The 18,882-nt window shown below is 43.2% G+C and overlaps 1 protein-coding gene across 5 annotated transcripts in view; it reads left to right on the top strand.

The window, feature by feature from the left end:
• Positions 1-18,882, top strand: part of foxp2 (forkhead box P2) — a 98,337-nt gene that overhangs the window by 20,993 nt on the left and 58,462 nt on the right. For 2 of the 5 annotated variants that reach the window (XM_047575311.1, XM_047575308.1), the window contains exon 4: positions 18,596-18,782. The exons of 1 other annotated variant lie outside the window; for it this stretch is intronic. In XM_047575311.1, coding sequence (XP_047431267.1) covers positions 18,606-18,782 — 177 coding nt within the window. In that variant the 5' untranslated portion in view covers positions 18,596-18,605. Of the gene's footprint in view, positions 1-8,276; positions 8,635-18,595; positions 18,783-18,882 lie in introns of those variants that run through there. 2 more of the 5 variants (XM_047575310.1, XM_047575313.1) reach the window with 2 other exon arrangements.

Raw genomic sequence — 18,882 nt, 5'->3', positions numbered from 1 at the left:
GACACCGCCTTGCATTAGCGTGGAGCGGCAGCTGCACGACCACAAAACCATCCAATTTTGTGGCTTTGAAAGGTGTGAAGAGTTCAGCTCCCTATAGCAAGCCTTGCATTTATAATTACACTCAGTCTATGCACGAGTGTATATGTGTCAAGGAACGGAACTACTGAAGACTTGTAAAAGAAACAAAAAAAAAAAAAACGTCACCTGCTAATGAAACATTTGTCTTTCATTCTCCTTGGCAACTTGTAAAGTAAATAGTGGAGATATATTTCAGAGCGAGTGAGACGTTTACACACTTAAAGATTTGACATGCTACGCCTTCGAGAAGCCACCTAAAATAACAAGCAGAAATTCAAAGCAGAGTAGGTAGCATTTTGACAGCTTGATTCATCTGTGATAAATATTTCATTTCATCATGGCTTCGTACTGTTTGGACTCCTCTAATACAAGCACGTCTTTTTAATTTTTTTTTTTTTTGTTTTTAAGTGCCACATCTGGCGTAAGAGGTATTTCTCTGCAGATTGATTGATTTCCCAGACTTTGTTGGAAGGGACTTGTGCAAGCCACACAGCAATTGACTAAGGGGCATGCAACAATTCACAGACACACGTAGCAAGACTCCATACAAAAAAAAAAAAAAAAACGTAGACACTGGACTACTGTAACTCTGTTTGGTACCTTGCAGGATATTGAATATCCAAAAGGAAACCTCAGATTTGTCCTGTCCCAAAACAAAGAGTCCTTGTGCTGCCGCCCGCCTCTTTTCTTTCTTTCTCTCATTTTAAAAACTGGTGCTGTCATCGTAACAACAACTTTCTTTGAATGCATTAAATAGCATTTCCAGATAGCCACTCATTCGGGTGCACTCCTGTACTTCTGTCGGCTCGAAGGCAGGAAGTAGACCAGGGAGAGACCGAGGTTAGTCACCGAGGCTCAGGGAGAGCGAACAAAGGAGATTACCTAATAGTCCTGCTATGTATTTGAAGTGGAGCCTGCTGTTTGTTTGGGGAGGTTCAGGGATGGATGTGCAGGGAGATGTCTCGCAGGCAGCTGATGGGTACTTTTAAGCTGTCAGAATCCTCCCCTTTGCCATTTGTCTTCTTGAGTAAATGGCGGCAAACTACGACGAGGGCAAAACACAGAGAGAAAGTTGACCAAAGTTTGCCAAGTGTTGAAAGTGTTTCCTTCAAATATAATTGGGTGCCTTTGTTTAAATTGAGAGTCACCGGCGATGTTAGCTCGACAAGCCGATGATGCACGCTCCGCATGCTATTTTCGGGGCCTAGTGTCATGAGAGCTCTAATGAGTCTGATCTCTGCTTGTGTGTTGGTAAACAATGCTATTGCGGGTTGTCATCGGGATTAAAGTTATATATTGTGCCAGAAATGAATTCGCAGTCGCAGCATAAACATCATCACCCTGGTGTAAACCGCTTAATTACATGCCAAGATTGCATCAAACAAGCTGGAACACAGATACTTGTGTGCGTCTGGAAGTGGTTTATTTAATTTGTTGTATATTGTTTTTCAGTTTAACCTCATTAGAAGAATATTTTTTGGGGAAAGCTGCGCACATTTCTAGATAAATGCACAAGTAAATATCTTACAATCAATTTTCAACAATACACTTAGATTAAATTTTTTAGGCTGTACAACCAAACCTCTCTATTGATAACTTATAAAAATGGTTTCCATTTTTTTTAATTCTACAAATTGCAGTCTTCCGCTTTCCTCTGATTTCTGAACAAACAGTTACAACCTTTGATTCTTTGAAATCCCTGCCAGCCGTTTCTGTTTTGATAAATTGTACATCTAGTCCTATTTTCAAAGTCATCAGCGATTGCTTTTTTGCCACTCAGAGCACTGAACATGGACAGCTTTTAAAGGTAGTGAGTAGGTCTGATAAGTGGCTCAATCCTTGTACTAAAGCATTTTTACTGAAGGTTTAATAGCTACTGTATAATGAATTATAATGTATTCTCTCCAATTGCAAATTTCCTCTAATATAGCTCTTCTGCCTTAGTGAAAAAGTCCATCTGAATGTTATTGTGAACAGCTTTTTAAGAATACAAATCAATTGCATGATTTTAAGTAGTTAGACTCATACTTTTGTTGTAAATTTCCCCCAATGCCAAATGGAAAGGTGCTTGTATAACTGAAATAGCGAACCAATTTCAAAGTAGTGACATTTTCCTTCCCAAAGATGATTTACTGTGTTTGTGGTACATTATGGTCAGTTCTGAGTCAACTGTATGTGTTAGTATAAAATACAACTGTTCAGTCGAACGTTTCAGCCTAGTTTGAACTCAATGAAAAGCAATAGGCTTATGAATCATCGCGATGTTCCAATTTAATGGAACATACCTTTCAATGACAGCGTGTACCAGCACATCATCAAAGTGAAACTTCCAAAGTTCCGCTTAACTTGTTGCTGAAATAGTTTCTCGTTTTCAAGAAAATTGCAGTGCGCCAAGTCCCAAGAAGTGTATCAGGGAATCTTCCCTGAAGGAAAAATTGCCACTTGCATACTTGTCTTTGACCAAAGTGAAGCCCTCACCCTCTCCAGGGGGAACATGTGCTGTTTAGGAGGATATAAAGGAGTAATTTTATTACTCGGTACATCTCCCCTCAGAAGCCATTTCATTTCTCCTTTCAGCCTCCACAGAAGCCTTTATTTGATCTCATATTCCAGAGTAGGACTGCCTCAAACCAGTCGGACTCCGTTTATTTTCATTTGGAAAACACATTTAGCGTTGAAGGGATGGCAAAGGGTTTAAGTGAAGAGCAGGGGGTTCTGGTGTGGAAGGAACCAAGGCAAGTTTTTCTATCACATGTAAATGTCCTCCCGTGGGGATTGTCGGAGCCAAACTTTACATTTTGTTCTCTCAATTTGATCGGCGTGACTCCTTTCAGCATAATCAAGAAAAACCTCTTTTAGTCCTCTTTGCGCGAGCTTCCCTGCAAATAAAGTTTGCATCCATACAGTGAAATTGATACAGCTGGATACCCTTTACTCGGTGCTTTGAAACTGCAGATCACAAAAAAAAAGTGTGCCATTTATTAGGCAGCCCACTTAGGCAGCCCAGATGTAGCTGGTCACTTGAGAGGGAGACTTCCTCATAAACTCTTGAGCCTCTGCAGCAGGCACAACACCCAACTGTGGAGTCAAAATTAACCCACAACCCTTCCTTCAGCTACACATGGCTATTTACTAAATCCTGAACCGGTGCAGCTGTCTGGAGAAGCCTTACACAAAGTCCCACATTTCCGAAAAAAAATTCTCTCTCTCTCTCTCTCTCTCTCCCTCTGGTTCATTTATCAGTGTTTCTGCCTGTCTCTCTGCCTGAGCCTGCAGCACCTATATCCTCTCCAGCCTGCGTCTGGTGACAGCGCAATGAAAACATTTTTGTGAAGAGTGTCGTTTCACTGCTCCGGAAGTCCCACTCACCTAAATAGTTCCTTCTCTATGTCTTGTCTTTTTTTTTTTTTTTTTTTTGGGGGGGGGGGGGGATCACAACCTCCACTGGGCTCAGTTCCACACGTTGAATTGCCTCCAGATGTAATTCCTGTCCCCCACCCTTCACCCTCAAATTAGTGGCTAGTAAAAATTAGGTTTGAATTAGCCGCGGTGTGGAGAATATGAGAGTTTGAATTTTCCATATAATGAGTTTATTGTTCTTTGCGAGAATGCCATTTTCCTAAATTAATTTGATGGGGGCTTTTTTAGGTGTAATTGGTATCTAGTTGAATGGCGCTTTAGTCATGAATGGGTAGCCGGTAAGTCGGAAAGGTAATCCGAGGACTCTGAAAACCGAAAGCTCCACGTCTCAATAGCTTCTGGAGATTATCCTCAAACTTTCCCTATTATCTAATTCATGGTCAGTGTTACATTTTTTCATCCAACTTGCTACTTGTAAATGCATTGACAGGATTCCTTGGATGTTAGATAGAGGTTGTTGCATAGCATATACAGGTGTTGTGCTCTTTTGACTGCCAGTGGAGCTTGTCTCGCTGCCATTCAACTGTGCAGCCGTGGTTCTGGGAATGATAATCTCTTTGGCAGAGCCTGAGCTGTGGGATCCTCAGACACTACAGATCACTGTCATAAATGGGTTTCAGATTCATCCCTAACAGGAAATCTGAATGCATGAAATGAATATTGAATCTCCTATATTGTTGCCGCTCCTTCATCTTGATGACATCTCAGCGGCGAAGGAACGTTAAGAAACACAACAACTCAGTGGCATGTACTTTTCTCTAAGTGGGAATCTAATTAAACCGCAGCTGCCTTTACTATATGATAATATCTACTACTGTGAAAAAAGGGAAGTTGTCTACCATGCTCGGCTCTTTCATCTAATTCCAATCTGCCGCATAACAGGTAAACTGCTGTGAGCTGCACTTGCTTGTTTAAATTTATCCATCTGAGCCGAGCCTTTGATTTCAGCAACTCGTTTAATTCAAATAAGCTTTTGAAGAAAAGATATTTTTTTTGAGAAAAGGAGGGGGGGGGGGTGGGGGCATTGGAGGCAGCTGTGGTGGTGATGGGGAAAATAAGAGGAGGCGCAGGAGGGCCAATTTAACCTGGAGTGTCTGTCGGTAGTCTACCAGCTCCTTCGCTTCAAGAGGCCCGGTCAGCTTGAACTGTCTGACTTCTGTCATTTCGATCTCTTTTTATTTTTCTGCTGTAATGTATACTTTAATTCCCGCCCGCCTGCCGTCTGTGTGTAGCAGCGGCGTCGGCAGAAGCAGCTGGAGGGGAGGTGCAGGTATCATTAAGCCTTGGAGAGGCACCAGCGGAACGCTGCTGAGTGCTATACGTGGCTCCTCACAGCGCGTGTTGATATTTCTGGGCCCAGTGAATGTACAGCCTAGTTTATTTTCAATGGGAACCTGAGGCCGGGCTTGGCCGGAGTACCCCCCCTGCCCCCCCCCCAGCTGCTTACCCGGGCTGTTGATATTGAGTCAAGCAAACACTCTCTCAGGGATGTCCTGTTGGGCGCTCTGCCAAAGTCGCAAATGGAAGTCACATGTGGAGACTCCCAGAGGAAGGCAATGAGGCCTCAATTCACACTCCTCACCAATAATAATAATAGAGTTTTATTGAAAGCAATACTTTAATACTTCATTTTCTAGTCCGGATGGCCAAGCCTTCCATTACTCACTTATCTAAAAATGTCCTAAAAATGTTCAAACAAAACAAAATCAACATATTTATTATTGTGATTGCAGTAATCAGGCACTCGTCCACCTTCACCGCCTGCTCTTATTTTTTTTGAGCAGTGAAACACATATGCAAATATATTTGGACACTGTCATTATCATCCACTTAATAGGCATTTCATTAGGGATTTTCTGAATGCACGGTGCAAGGCAAGTTGCCATGGATACCCCCAGTGCTTAAGTACAGTATATTAAAATGGTGCTGCCTTCCAACCACTTATATAATCACGGGTCCGTAATGGTCTCTGCTCTGTGGCCATAAGCAACGTATCGTGTGATCAGTATTGGCCAGGACCAAAAAAAGAGCCCTTCCCCCTCGTTATGTCTGATTTGGTTTATTCATTTTATTTAGTTATTTATTTTCTGTTGGCAGGACGGCGGATCATGAATTGTGCTTGTGGAACATTTGTGTGACAACTAATGAATGGCGCAGATGTATGCGTTCGGTTTCACATGTGGCACTCTGCTCTTTGGAAATTTTTATTTTTTTTTGGGGGCCGTTGGTGACATCACTTCATTTGGTCTGACTGGCTGTTAAATGTAGGAATAGAAGAGAGACAAATGGATAATCTCATATTGAAAAGTGCACACCACGGATGCACTCCTGACATTTCAATAAATATATAGTCCTTGCTGTCATTGGTAGTATTTTCTCTCTTCGGCTTTTGTGCTAATTTCCCTTGTGAATATTTAAAAAAAAACATGCAGAATTCAATTTAAATTTTTTTTGTAAACGTGCTAAATGTATTTCTTAATTGTTGTCTCATCAAGGCAGGTGTTTATCAAAGTGTGTAAGTAGTGTGCCACATGGCTGAAGCCTTGGTTGTCGCCGACTGATAAACCTTATGCGTGTGCTCGGTGTGGTAGCGCGGTAAAGCTGAAGTGACAGTGGCAGAAATGAGGAAAACTGAGGCGCTTGACTTTGTCTAATTCCCCGGAGGCAGTGCACTTCACGGTGGCTTTAATTGAAGATGAATAGTTGGTAGTTGCGTGTGTGTAAACTGTGGAAATTATGGCAGGGCTGGGGAGATGGGAAGAAACGTGCGCTGCTATCGTTGTCACGGCGCTGCACCGCCTCACGCATCCACTGCTCCCCCACTGCCGCCGCCGCCGCCGTTGCCGCCGCTGCTGGTGCTGCTGCTCTTGCCAAGGTTGGTAACCAGCTGCTGCCACCGTCACCCCTCCCCTCTGTACCCGCTACACACGTCTATCTCTCTCCCCCCATTTTCTCTCTCTCATTCTCCTCCCACTGTACCGCTGCCGCCACATCAAGACGCTGGTGGGCCCGTTTGTCTCCGTTGACCTTGGCAGCAGAAAGCTCTGAAAGAAGAGACATAGGGAATAAATACCTGAAGGGAGAAGGCACACAATAGTCACAGAAGTGCAGAAGCAGGCATAGCATTTCCCGTAGTGAAGCAAATGTTTCCAAGTCCAGGGGCCTCTTGTTTGTCTTTTCCAGTGAGGCACTCGGGGTAGTTTATTAAAGGGGCTGAAGGAGCTTTCTAGCCTGAAGCCTTTAGCGCTGAAAGAGAAATGGGGAGAAATTACTGGCATAATGTGGATGCTTAGAGCAATTAACAGCAGTTGTTTAATGTTAGCCCCCTTTTGACTCTCTCTGTCTTTTTTTTTTCCTCCCATGCTTGCTTTTGCACTCTTGTCATCTCCCTCCCTCTCTCCCGCTCCTGCCGTCTCTCCCACTCTGCCACGATTGTTTAGTGTTTATTCTCCCCCGCCTCAGAGCTCAGACAGTTGACACTAATGAAAATGCTACATCTTTTGGTCTGTGTTGGTCTCTTAATAATGATATCATACGGCTGAAATATGCTCCAGCGCAGCCGGGGAGATAATGCCCCATTCAGAGCCTGTTAAATCATACCAGCGCGCTGCTCAGAGCTGGTGAGTTCAAGTGGTCTTTAGCCTGCGTTTGGGGCTGCATCTTTTCTGAAATAAATCTGTCATAGTTGCCCTGGGTGCCTCTCTTTAACACATAGAAGTTCTTGCACTCTCTACAACCTCATGCTGTGGCTGCTTGTATCCTCGTACGTGTGTGTTTTGTGTCTATTAGAAGTATAAATTTAAGCAGTTGCGTCTTTCCATTTTGTTTTATGAAAATGCTACAATGGCAAATAAATAAATACGTAAATAAATGCCCCCTCGTGTTAAATCTCTCAGGCCCATGTGGCACAGCAAGCTGGTGGCAGATGGACTAGCTTTCTGCATCTGCTGCATGCAGACTGGGGGCTTTGTACTCCTCTCTCCTGGGGAAGACCGAGCCTTTCTTCTTGCCAGTAGATTCCTGTCTGTTGGAGCGACTAAGAAAAACATCTGTGGCATGCGAGAAAGAGAGAGGGGAAAAAAGAGAGAGGGAGAGGGAGAGAGGAGGGGAATAAAAAAAAAATTGACAAAAGGATTGGCAAACACCATTAGCCCTAAATGTTCCATCTCATTGCCTGTTGTGCATTGTTTACAGTAGGGGAAACATGTCGATACATCATGTGCAGCACATCTGCGCCCGGCCAAGATAATTCAGCTTCTTTAGTAGACAGTAGGGATATGTACAGTAGTTTTTTTTATACAGCTAGATATATTGACCTAATTCATTAGGAGAGACTTCAGACATCTAGAAACACATTTGCTTTTTATCAAGCGGTGAACCAAGTCTTAAAAACTGTGGTCGAGTCGAAAAGCTGTAAAATGTTTGTCAGCTTGTTTTTATATATATGTCATTAATTTGTATTTTGTATTTAACACAGACTTCCCTTGACTGTGTTTTTATTTTAGCCAGATATATTTTTTTTCTGTGCTCATGAATGCATTTAAAGAGACGGTGAAAGAAAAGCATCCTCTCTAAGAAAAAGTGAGCGAGCGTTCGGCATGTGGTGGTCTCCCTAGTTGTGAACCTTTGTGGTCTCCCTCCCCTCTCAGATTCCTCCAGAACACCCCCCACCCCCCCACCCCCCTCCCTATTTCTTTGCCAACTCTCGCCACCCCCCGCCCCCTCCTCTCCGCTCCCCGCGACCAGCCCCCCTACCCCGCCGATCAAGCCACTGGTTTTTGTGTACTATTGGTCCTCAGGCGTCAAAACAATCCAGCGGGGCTGCCTGACTTGTTTTAATTAGGCAGCACTGAAACGGCAACTGTCTCTCAGACGTGACCAGGCAGAGGTGCTCTCCCCTCGCACTACTGTAAATACCGCTGTAAATACTTCTCTGGTGATGTCTTTGACAGTAAGCGCCAGCTAGTTTCTCTCTACTTTTCCCCCTTTTTTCCCCCACTTTTCATCCTCTGTTTTTCAACCAGCGGCATTTTCCCTCGGCGTTTTTCCTACACAGTAATGCTTTCAGGTTTCTGAGAATACTTCTTCAAATGCTTCTTACCGGGAAGAGTGGATTTCTCACTCATTGTTTTAAAGGTAGGTCATTTTTTCTCTTTGGACTTTTGTTTAGATACACTTGTGGTAGCGTAGCGGTGCTTTGCGACGGCGTGTAACTTGGAAATGCACGGACGTGATGTGGCTAATTGTTTTTAAGTGCCCTACGCACTCTCTAGCAGAGCACGGGAGGCTACCGACTGCCGCTCAGCCCTTCACTAATCCCATTCAGACTCTTTACATCCGCGCACACACACACACGCACACACACTTTGACATGCATACAATCAGAGCTGAAAAGAAAAGCACTACTATAAAGCCGGACACACATACCTTTGCGGCGAATGCACCTCTCTTAGCAGCGTCCTTTAGCCCCGCGTCTCCCTCTCAGTCTCAGCGACTACATAGAGCAAAGTACCAGTCCGGCAGGTTGTGTGCCTGTGTGCGTGTGTGTGTATGTGTGCACAAAAGAGAGAGAGGGAAAGGGAAACGGCGAGAGAGCGTTCAGAGAAGCAGATGTGTGATTAGAGCGAGAGCAGCGCGAGCTCCCTGGTAAGCATGCAGGCGAGGTGCAAGGGGAGAGCCGGCGAGCATCCTGCGACGAGTCACAGCAGTCCCCGTGTGAAGATCCTCTCACACACCCTCGCATACACACACACACACACACACACACACTCGCACACAGGACCCACCCACACGCAGAGACTACCTGCACACACACACACACACTCTCACACGTTTGCACTCAAAACGCACAGATAAACAAATGCTTCTTTACTCATAATAAGTAAATTAGCAGAAACAGATTTGCAGGATATTTAGTAAATTAAGAGACGGCAAAATAAAGATCTGACTAATAATCTTTTATTTCCAATAAAATAGGGAATGAAATGATAAGTAATGTTTTTGAGAAATTTTGAAATTTCATCAGCGTCAGGCTTTAGAAATGATGGTCTAATTATATCCAGCGTGGAGAGAGAAAGAAGCCGCCGTGTCTCTGTCATAAATTTCCATTTTGTACACTAACCCCCCCCCCCCTTTCCTCACACACGTGCACTCTCTTACACACACACACACACACACACACACACACACACACACTCCCTTCCGCTGTCCCTCTCCCATTCTCTTCCTTCTCTCCCCCAACTCAAGCCTCCTCTTTCGGGCCTACATGTCCAACCTGCACAGGGGGCCCCCGGTCGGTAATTGCCCCGGTGACAACTGGAAATGATAGAATAATTGTCAGGAGAGGCGTCTGGGCTTTCTTTTTTTCTTTTTTTTTTTTTAATGGGGCGAGGGTGATTTAAGTATGCATGAATGGCACAGTGGTGGTGGTGAGGTGGCGAGAGAGGGAGAGCAGAGAGAGAGAGGGAGCAGGGGGAACTGGGGCGGGGGCTGGGTGGCGGGTTGGCAAGGGGGGGGGGGGTTGGCTTGTTTATGATGCCATCCCCCATAAACACGGATGAAGTGATGACACAGATAGTGTTGCCTCTTCACACGGTGACACCAGTCGACTTGCGGCCGTCGCTGCTAGACACCCTCGGCGGTGGCAGAGGCGAGCACTCTGTTCTCTGGTCAAGCTCTCTGGCACTCCTCACCTTCAGGTAAAAAAAAAAAAAAAAAAAAAAAATGTCAGGGGGACTGTCATCCATCCATCCATCCATCCATCATCCATCCATCAATCCTCTGTCATCCATAGTCGACTCCAGGCTCTTGGCTGTGTTTAATGGTTGTGTTTTATTGCCGGGCTGTGTCTGCCGCCTTCCCCGTTGGTCGTCCCACTGTGTAACCGTTCAGCCTTGGTCTGCGGGCTCTGTTAATCTGCTGCTTAATTAGTGCTGATGAATGGCTCAGAGTGTGTGTGTGTGTGTGTGTGTGTGTGAGTGTGTGCGTGTGCGCGAGTGTGCGTGAGTGCGTGCGTGCATGCGTACAAGCGACCGTGTGCACTGACGTGACTTTGTGTTGCCCCGCGCGAGCCCGTGCATGTGAACTCGCTGTGGTGTCTTCTGCTCTCGTATTATTTTTCAGACGCTGCTACTTGCTTGCTAAGCTAATCATTGATCATTAAAATCAAGAGATGATTAAAGGCGATTAAAGGGCTCAGCCACTGGATAACCTTTCACGAGCTGATCATCAAATATTGATCAGCTGCAGACCTGTGTTTTGAGAGCTTTTACTTGAAGTTTGACTTATTTGTTTTTGTCCCATCTCTTGGAGTGGGGAAAAAAAAAACTCACTTTGGAACAGATGTTTAGTTTAAAGAGGAGAGAGGTCACGAGACTGATTATTGGTGAAGCACTAATTATCTTTATCAAAGGCGAGTGGGATCATTTGTTTACTTAAATATTGATGAGGGTGAGCAAGGCATGGTATTGGGCTATTGTGGGCATATTATTAACATTTCATGGGGCTTTGTGCAGGAATGCGAAAGGGACTCCTCTTCATAATTTAATACCCTAATGCATAATGAGCTATGTGATTAGTTCACATGGAGAATTGGCCAAACTCCATTTTGAAGGCAGATAATTTACATTGTTCTCTAGAGTCTGGCATATAATAGGTTCTTTAGCGCAATAAAATTAAATGCTACACATTTTATATTTCAGCTTACAAATCCCCCTGGCAGTTTCTTCTTTTTTTTCTATTTTCCACATCTGTCTCGTTTTGTTTAAAGGGAGGGGGTGAAAAAAAAAAGCGGAGGGGGCGAATGAATTTTAAAATTGTTTAACTAAAACACATGTTTACCTACATGTTTTATTTAGAATGCACACTGGCCAATTAACACCGTTCATTAACAGAGCCGGCGTTATTTGTTTTGAAAGTTTAACCAATCACTTTGTTATGCTAATTGTGATGTAATTTAATTTGAGTTCCCGTAATGATGATGCCGCTATTATCCACATAAATGATGCAGTTAAGCAGCGCGGCCTCATTTGCATGTGCTTGAAGGGAGAGAGGCTGAAAGGAGTCGGCTCCCCCGTATCATTCTGCTTTAATTTTCCACCTCTGTTCACTCCTGCCCTATGGGTCTGCCTGGCCTGTCGCTGGCTATTGATGATCAGCACTTTTATCTGAATTGTTTTTCCTTTATTTGCCTCCTTACGGATTTCCCGAATTACAGTCTAGAAATATTAAATAATGGAAATATGATGAAAAAAAATGCTCGAACCTTTGTCGATATATGGAACGTTAAGCGAGTGATTGATTTGTGCGCCCTCTCTGCAAACCTCTTGCACTTCGTTTTCTGTGGCTCTGTTTTTGGATGTTGGGAGGTGTGTGAGGAGTTGCTTCTTCAATTCGACATTTCCATATCAAAGTGGTGCTTTGTTGGCGCTCTGGCTTAATTTTTAATCTGTTGATTCTGTCATTATCTCTGGACATTATTCTAATGCGGACACTCGGGTGTGTTTTTAAAATGGAGAGGTGCAGTCAAACTGTGACACACTCTCCACTGCATATTTTTCTAATGATTCTTTCCTCCGAGCGTTTTTTAAAGTCTCCCACCTTGCATGAAAAAAACTGACCAAGTTAAAAATTGCTCATTATCTATTTTGTCGTGAGTTGGACTTTTTTTTTTTTTCCTGAGGAATGATTTTTTTTTTTTTTCTCCTGACCAATCCCCCCCTTTCTCTTTTTATGCTTCTAATTGGTTACATAAATCTTGTCTGGTATGAATGAGGAATGTTGCGGTGTTGTCAACTGCAATCTTCACCCTTATTTACCAATTCATTAAGATCTATCGATGCAGGACTGCTGAGAGGGAATGACAACATAAATCAGAGCTTGAGACATAATGGCCCTAATCAAGCAGAAATAACTGGAAACGTCACAATGAGCTATGTCTCTGTAGCTGCGCCGGCCGCGGCTGGCTCCCTGCGCCTGTCCGCTGGATCTGCCACGCTCGCCGGGAGGACCCGGAGAGTCACACCATCCAACTGTCATTAGCTCTAGTGATTTTTTTTTTTTTTTTTCTTCCTGTCCTCCCTTCAACAAGAACACCAGAGCGGTGTAAAGAATTCGTCCGCTCGTTTTAGTTATCCGACTCTTCCTCCACGTCAAAGCAGCTCAGTCCTGATCGCTTACAGAATAAAACATCTTTCCTGAGTGGAACACTTCCACGCTCTATAAATACAGTTAGGTCGGAAGTGCCCTGCTTTCAGCGCGCACCTCCTCTGCTCTTGATAAAGATGATTGGACGAGACAATGAGGCCTCCCCTCTTTATAGGTCAATTAGCCCTGATTAGGTGGGCTGAGTTAATTAACGGAATTGGCAAATATGCAAATGAGAGACGACTGATCAGCTTTCGTCACTGTCTCGCTCGCCCACAGCGGTGGGGCTGTCTCCTGCTTGGGCACCGCTGTCTGATGGGTAACATGTAAATGATATGGGACGAGCCTAAATGCAGGAGAAAACTAGTTTCTCTCCTCCTCTTTTTCTCCTTCTGTCAGGGGTGCGCTGCTCCACGGTTATATACTTAAGTGTTCATTTATTACAGCACCAGTACAGACATTTTTTTTTATTCAATTTCCTTTGCAATCTTGGATTTTAATTTAATATTTTGATGTTTGCCTTTTATACACCCTATCAAAAGTACCGGATGGCCTGTGTAGAGTCAATGTTTTGTCATGTTTCAAAGCATATAACATTAATTTGTATTAACATCATATCATGCACACTATTCATGGGTGCCTCTTGCATTTGGTTCTAAAGAGACATTGTGCAGACTGTACAATTGAACATGCACTTTACACTCTTTGCTCTGGTTTTCTTTGTCATTCTTCCCCCCTTTCTCTTCTGTGACTCTGACACACACTCACACATCCATTCAGGGACACTTGCACACTGTGGCAAATAGTCTGTCTTTTATCTTATTCTGTCTCATCTCCTTATTGTAAATAGAAGAGAATTAAGTTCTGAACATTCTCGACTGAATGTCTCCTATCACAGAACTACAATTTATTGTCGGCTCAAATGAAGAATTGAAATATGACTGAGGGGTTTTCTCAATGTAGGGCTCATTGGACAGGAGATAACCACATTTGATTCTGTTGCTTTGAATAATGTTAATCCCGAAAAAAAAGCAAAGTCCATTATTCATATTCATCTCTTTTCATTTGGCCCCTCTCCTGATTTTGTAAATATGATTTCTTCAGCCTCTCTTTTTTTTTTTTTTTTTCTCAAAGCAATCTTTATTCACCGGTGAAGCACTTTTGAAATTCCTCTATCTGAGAGCAGAAACCATTACCATACACACGGGTTTATAAGAAGTACTCATTAATGCTCCTTTATGGTGGCCCTTTAGTGCCAAAAAGGAAGCTTTTAATTCTAAGGCACGGCAGCCTGGCTTGCTTAATCCGGGGCAGCAGGGTTTTGTCGAACGTGGTCGTTTTTCCATCTCCAGCTTCACTGTATGAAGTGTTATGAATTGTGGCGCCCCTGTGAAGTGACAGCTCAGGGAAAAAAAAAATAAATAAAAAAATACAGCTCACACCCAAGTACAAACAAATATAAGATCTTAATCAAAAATTTGTTGAAGGCACACTTTGCTTAAATCCAAGACTTCTGATTAAATTCAGAAACTTTTTTTGCCCTCTATTATTTGGTCTTTAGATTAAATTCATCATTTTAAAATGCTGTGGTCTTAAGCACCATTTTTTTTAGTCAGCACATATGTGGCATTTTGATTTATTAAGCAATCTGAAGTATTGAATATGTGAGCTCTTGCCCTTGCCCAGTTACTTCTTTATTTTGTATGCACAGTAACTTATGGCAATGATGAATTAATTTCACTCAAGCACAGAAAGTGTGATTATTTTAAATGGTAACCATATCTCGACTTGATCAGAGAGCTGTGAGGAGTCAGTAGACTGTGAAATGTAATTTCTATCATTATTATTATTTATTTTTTTTTTTTATTATTTTGAATCTCACGACCCAAAAGAATTCAGGCCAGCCACCTGAAATGTGAACTGATAATGAGCGGACGTCTGGGATCACAGATTTCGCCGGTCACTTTTTTTTTCTTTCTTCCCCCTTTTCTTTTGTGTCGTCCCAATGAAAATATTTTTTGCAGCTCACGCATATAAAATGAGGAAATGGATCGGTGTTTTAGACGGAGGCGCGGTGGAGAACATCCTCACGCTGGTAGCGCGGAGAGACTCTGAACGAAACCAGTGTCAGGCCAGTTGTGTCATAACAGCGTATCTTGTGTATGTGTGTGCGTTAAATTCCTCAGTGTTCCCCAGACAGTGTTGGAGCACAGGAGACAGCTGTGTATTCCCACTAGATGGATGGCCAGTGTCATAGTGTGTGTTTACTGCACATGATAGAGCGGGAGACAGGCCAGGTAATGAGGCTACATTAAGGGCTTTTAGAGCTCGCAAACAAAGATGGAGGGCTGCTTCTTTCCCCTTTAATGATAGGTGTGTGTGTTAGGGTGTATGTGCAAAACTCAGTGTGTGTGTGTGTGTGTGTGTGTGCACGCGAGGCAATGAAAGGCTCAATTTTCCTTACACCTTTTGTTGTGTCACTTCTCGGAAGAAAGGGGAGAAATTCTGCCAATGTCTGGGCCAAATGCGTCGCCGGGACCCCTTCTCTGATTCCGCACCTGATGGAACACACAGATTTGCAATGTTCAAGAGTAAATATTTGCTCAAGCTGAAGAGGAATAGCAAGCAACTGTACGGTGGCAGTAAGGAAGGAGACAAAAGCCCGAGTTGGTCGAGAGCTTTGCAAATAAAGTGTCTTTCTTCGCCCCATCAGGAAATGTCTTTATTCCTCCTGAGCCTCCACCTTAATAGAAATGTTGGAGCCATCAGCATCACTGATGACGGTAAATTTGGAGAGTGCGGAGTTATCGCCTCCTCTCACTAGCTTCACACCACCCCACCACCTTGTATCACTATCATCTTACTTCCCAGAGCTATACATCTACAGAATTACCAGCATATTACCAGGTAATAACAGCCTTCCTCTCTGCTTCCGATCACGATAATAAGTGGTCTAGGTGCTCCCTCATTGGAAGATTATGGCTTGAGGAAATGGCATCAAATAGCGGGTGTGTTCAAATGCAGGACACCGGCAATTTATGGATGTCAAACACACGTGCGGGCAACCGATGTGGCATTAACGCATCTGCCTGCACCAGCACAGATCAGAACCTCAGCAGATATTGTAGCTGGAGGTGTCTCCTTCCAACCCAGTTGGCTGAGGACAGTCTGAGCCAGGGTCAGGGCTGGTACCCCCTCAGGGAGAAGGCACGGAGGACCTGTGGTAGGCACATATACAGACACAAATGTAGATACATGCCTCACACACTCACACCCTCAGGTGCTGAGTATTGTCACTATCGGTTTCTCTTGAGCATTGTGTGAGTGCGGATGTGTGCGTCTCTCTATCTGTGACAGTTCCATCACCCCCACAGTCGGATCCACAGCTTGGTAGCCCGTTCCTCACTGCAGCCCGGCTGTGTTTCTAATTGACATTCTAATTGGCAGATTTGAATGGCGCCTTTAGATGGCTAATTAATTTATCTCACCGCTGTCATTAAGGTTAAAGCACCATCTGATCTCTGCGAATATACTTTGCATATATCTGCATTATCATTATGTTGCAGCTAGACATGCTATACTGATTTTATTTTGAAGGGGAGATAATAGCACTGAGATTAAGCCTTTTATTATGTGTGCTTTAAATTTAAAATTATTCTCTCAGATTATTGTGATTATTATTATTATTATTATTAACTTTGTTAATATCTAACAGAAATTTTCCTTCGATTTCCAAAGTAGTTTGCGTTGCATTCAGAGGTTATGAAAAATCCTTATTTCCTCGTATATCTTCAAGTTTTCTGAACATCCATCGCCAGTCCAGGAAAGAAAGCGGAAAAAAAAGAGACAGATCCAAGCTCCATTAGAATGTTCATAAAATGGTAGTAAAGGCAATCAGACAGTCTTTCTCTGAATATTTTAAACATTGGGCATGTAAAATTTATGCCTAATTTGAATACTTATTAGCCGGCTGATCTCGGCTGCAGCCTTGAGTTTCTTATGCTGAGATTCATCACCGGATTGGATGTCACATTGTGCCCCCCTCCCCATTTAATACACACACACACACACACACACGCACAAAACCACCACCTACTTTCTCCCTCCCACTCACTCTTTCTCTCTCTTTCACTCTCATATTCTTTCCCTCTGTCTTTCTCCGTCATCCCCCACCCTCTCCGCTCCTCTCTTTCTCTGTCTTTTCTCACTGTGTCTCTCTCCATCAGTAGTGAGTGCTGTGGTGTTAAACAGGGGCCTGTTTGTTCACAAGCACGCCTTGTCCTGGCCTCTTCCCTATTTACTTGTGTCCCGGGCAGCTGTCGCCCTGCTCTGTGTAATAGCTCAGCCCTGTTTGTTCTCCCTGCCTAGATCCTGTTTATCCTGGCTGTGGACATCCTTTAAGGCCTGTCCTGTATCTGCCCCTCGTCAAACACACGCACACACACACACACACACTCACACTCACACACAAACACACAATGAAGGACATGTACACACTTCTATTAAAATGGTATTTACAGGCCAAAGAATACACACCGTGTGAGCTGTGCGCAATTGCACACCGTCAAAATCATCATTCTCTGCTGTTGAATGAATATAGATTGTGTACTTTTGCACATAGAAAAATGTTTAGATGCGAATCCTCCATAAATTAGCAATAGGGGAATTTTTTTTTCCGTCTGAAATATTGTGATTTTTTTTTTTATTTTTAAATTTTAAAAAGAAATATTTTTCAAATAAAGACAGAGCAGAATCCACCATTGTGGAATTTCCAGTTTCCATCCGTGTCTTTTATTCATGGTGATAATGTCGACTGATGTCGGTGAGGCGAAGGTACAGAGCATTAAATGCAGGGGATAATGATAAAACATTTATTACTGGAAAGAGAGGAGGTAATATGCATAATTTATGCTGTTTTTAGCACAATCATTAGTGATATTCCTGATAGAATTTCTTCCCTTTCTTCCTATTTTTTCCCTCCGTCTCTCGCCAATTTTCCTAATAGATACTGATGGAATTAATTTTCTTTATTTTATTTACAGTTGTTCTGATTTAGCTTTATAAAACCTGCTGCCAAAAAGTTTGACTACAGCTTAATTGCTTCTCAACGAGCGCAAATCTTGTTTAAATGTCGCAAAATAAATGAATATATAAGATTTGATTAAAGAAGAGCGAGGGGGGAAAAAAAAAAAGAAGCCAATAAATGACATATGTGCGTCCTTTCTCTATGGAAGCCTGCGAGGCAGATTTTATTTAGGATGACAAACCCATTACAGTATTCATCACCAGCCTTGCACCATGTGATTTGGTGCCTCCACCTCCACCCTGCTGCCACCACCAAATTTTAATTTTGCATGATTAGCTTTGCGTCATTAGGCAACTTCATTCAGATTTCAGGGAGAGGACAAAAAAAAAAGAAAGTCTGACAGCTTCAAGACGGCAAATATTTTAAGTGCCCATGCTTCTGTTTCTCTGTGTCTGTGGTGCCTGGCTGTCCTGATATATGGAGATATATGCTCGTGATTTGTTCCAGCATTATTTTTCATTGATTTCCTACATTTGTTTACAATAATTTGTTAGTAAGGATAATCATATATATATATATATTTTTTTTTTAAATAGTTTTTAAAATCCAGGTGCTTTGATTCATGCCCAAATTCTAGTGGATATAAACCACATTTAGATACCCTTTCCATTTCAGAAAGCACCAGGACATGCATCTCTTTGTATTGCTTCATTTACACAATGAATGCATAATTGCTCCTCCTGCATCCCCCCTTCGCCTTTATCCCCCCTCCCTCTTCTTTAAATGCTTTAATTTGCAGAGGGGGACTGAGGGCTTGATAATGGAAGCGTAAAAAAAAAAGAAAAAAAAAAAGGAGAAAAATAGGAGGGAAAAAGGGGGGAATTGTAACAAGAAGAGCCCTAACCGGTGCCTCTTAATCACTTCTAGGTTTTAAATCATGATGATGCAGGAGTCGGCCACAGAGACAATAAGCAACAGTTCAATGAGTCAAAATGGAATGAGCACCCTAAGCAGCAGCCAATTAGAGGCTGGCAGTAGAGATGGGAGATCAAGCGCTGGTGACACAAGCAGCGAAGTAAGCACAGTCGAGCTGCTGCATCTGCAACAACAGCAGGTAAGTTGTGTTTCTCCCCCGTCTCGTCTCTCTGCCGCTCTCTCTCTCTCCCACTCTGTTCTCCCCTCGCTCTCTCCCTCTCTGCTCTGCTGTGCTCTCT

Source organism: Mugil cephalus, chromosome 22 (genome assembly GCF_022458985.1).
Source record: "Mugil cephalus isolate CIBA_MC_2020 chromosome 22, CIBA_Mcephalus_1.1, whole genome shotgun sequence".
NCBI classification, from domain to species: Eukaryota; Metazoa; Chordata; class Actinopteri; order Mugiliformes; family Mugilidae; genus Mugil; species Mugil cephalus.
This window is presented reverse-complemented; position numbering and strand designations above follow the sequence as displayed.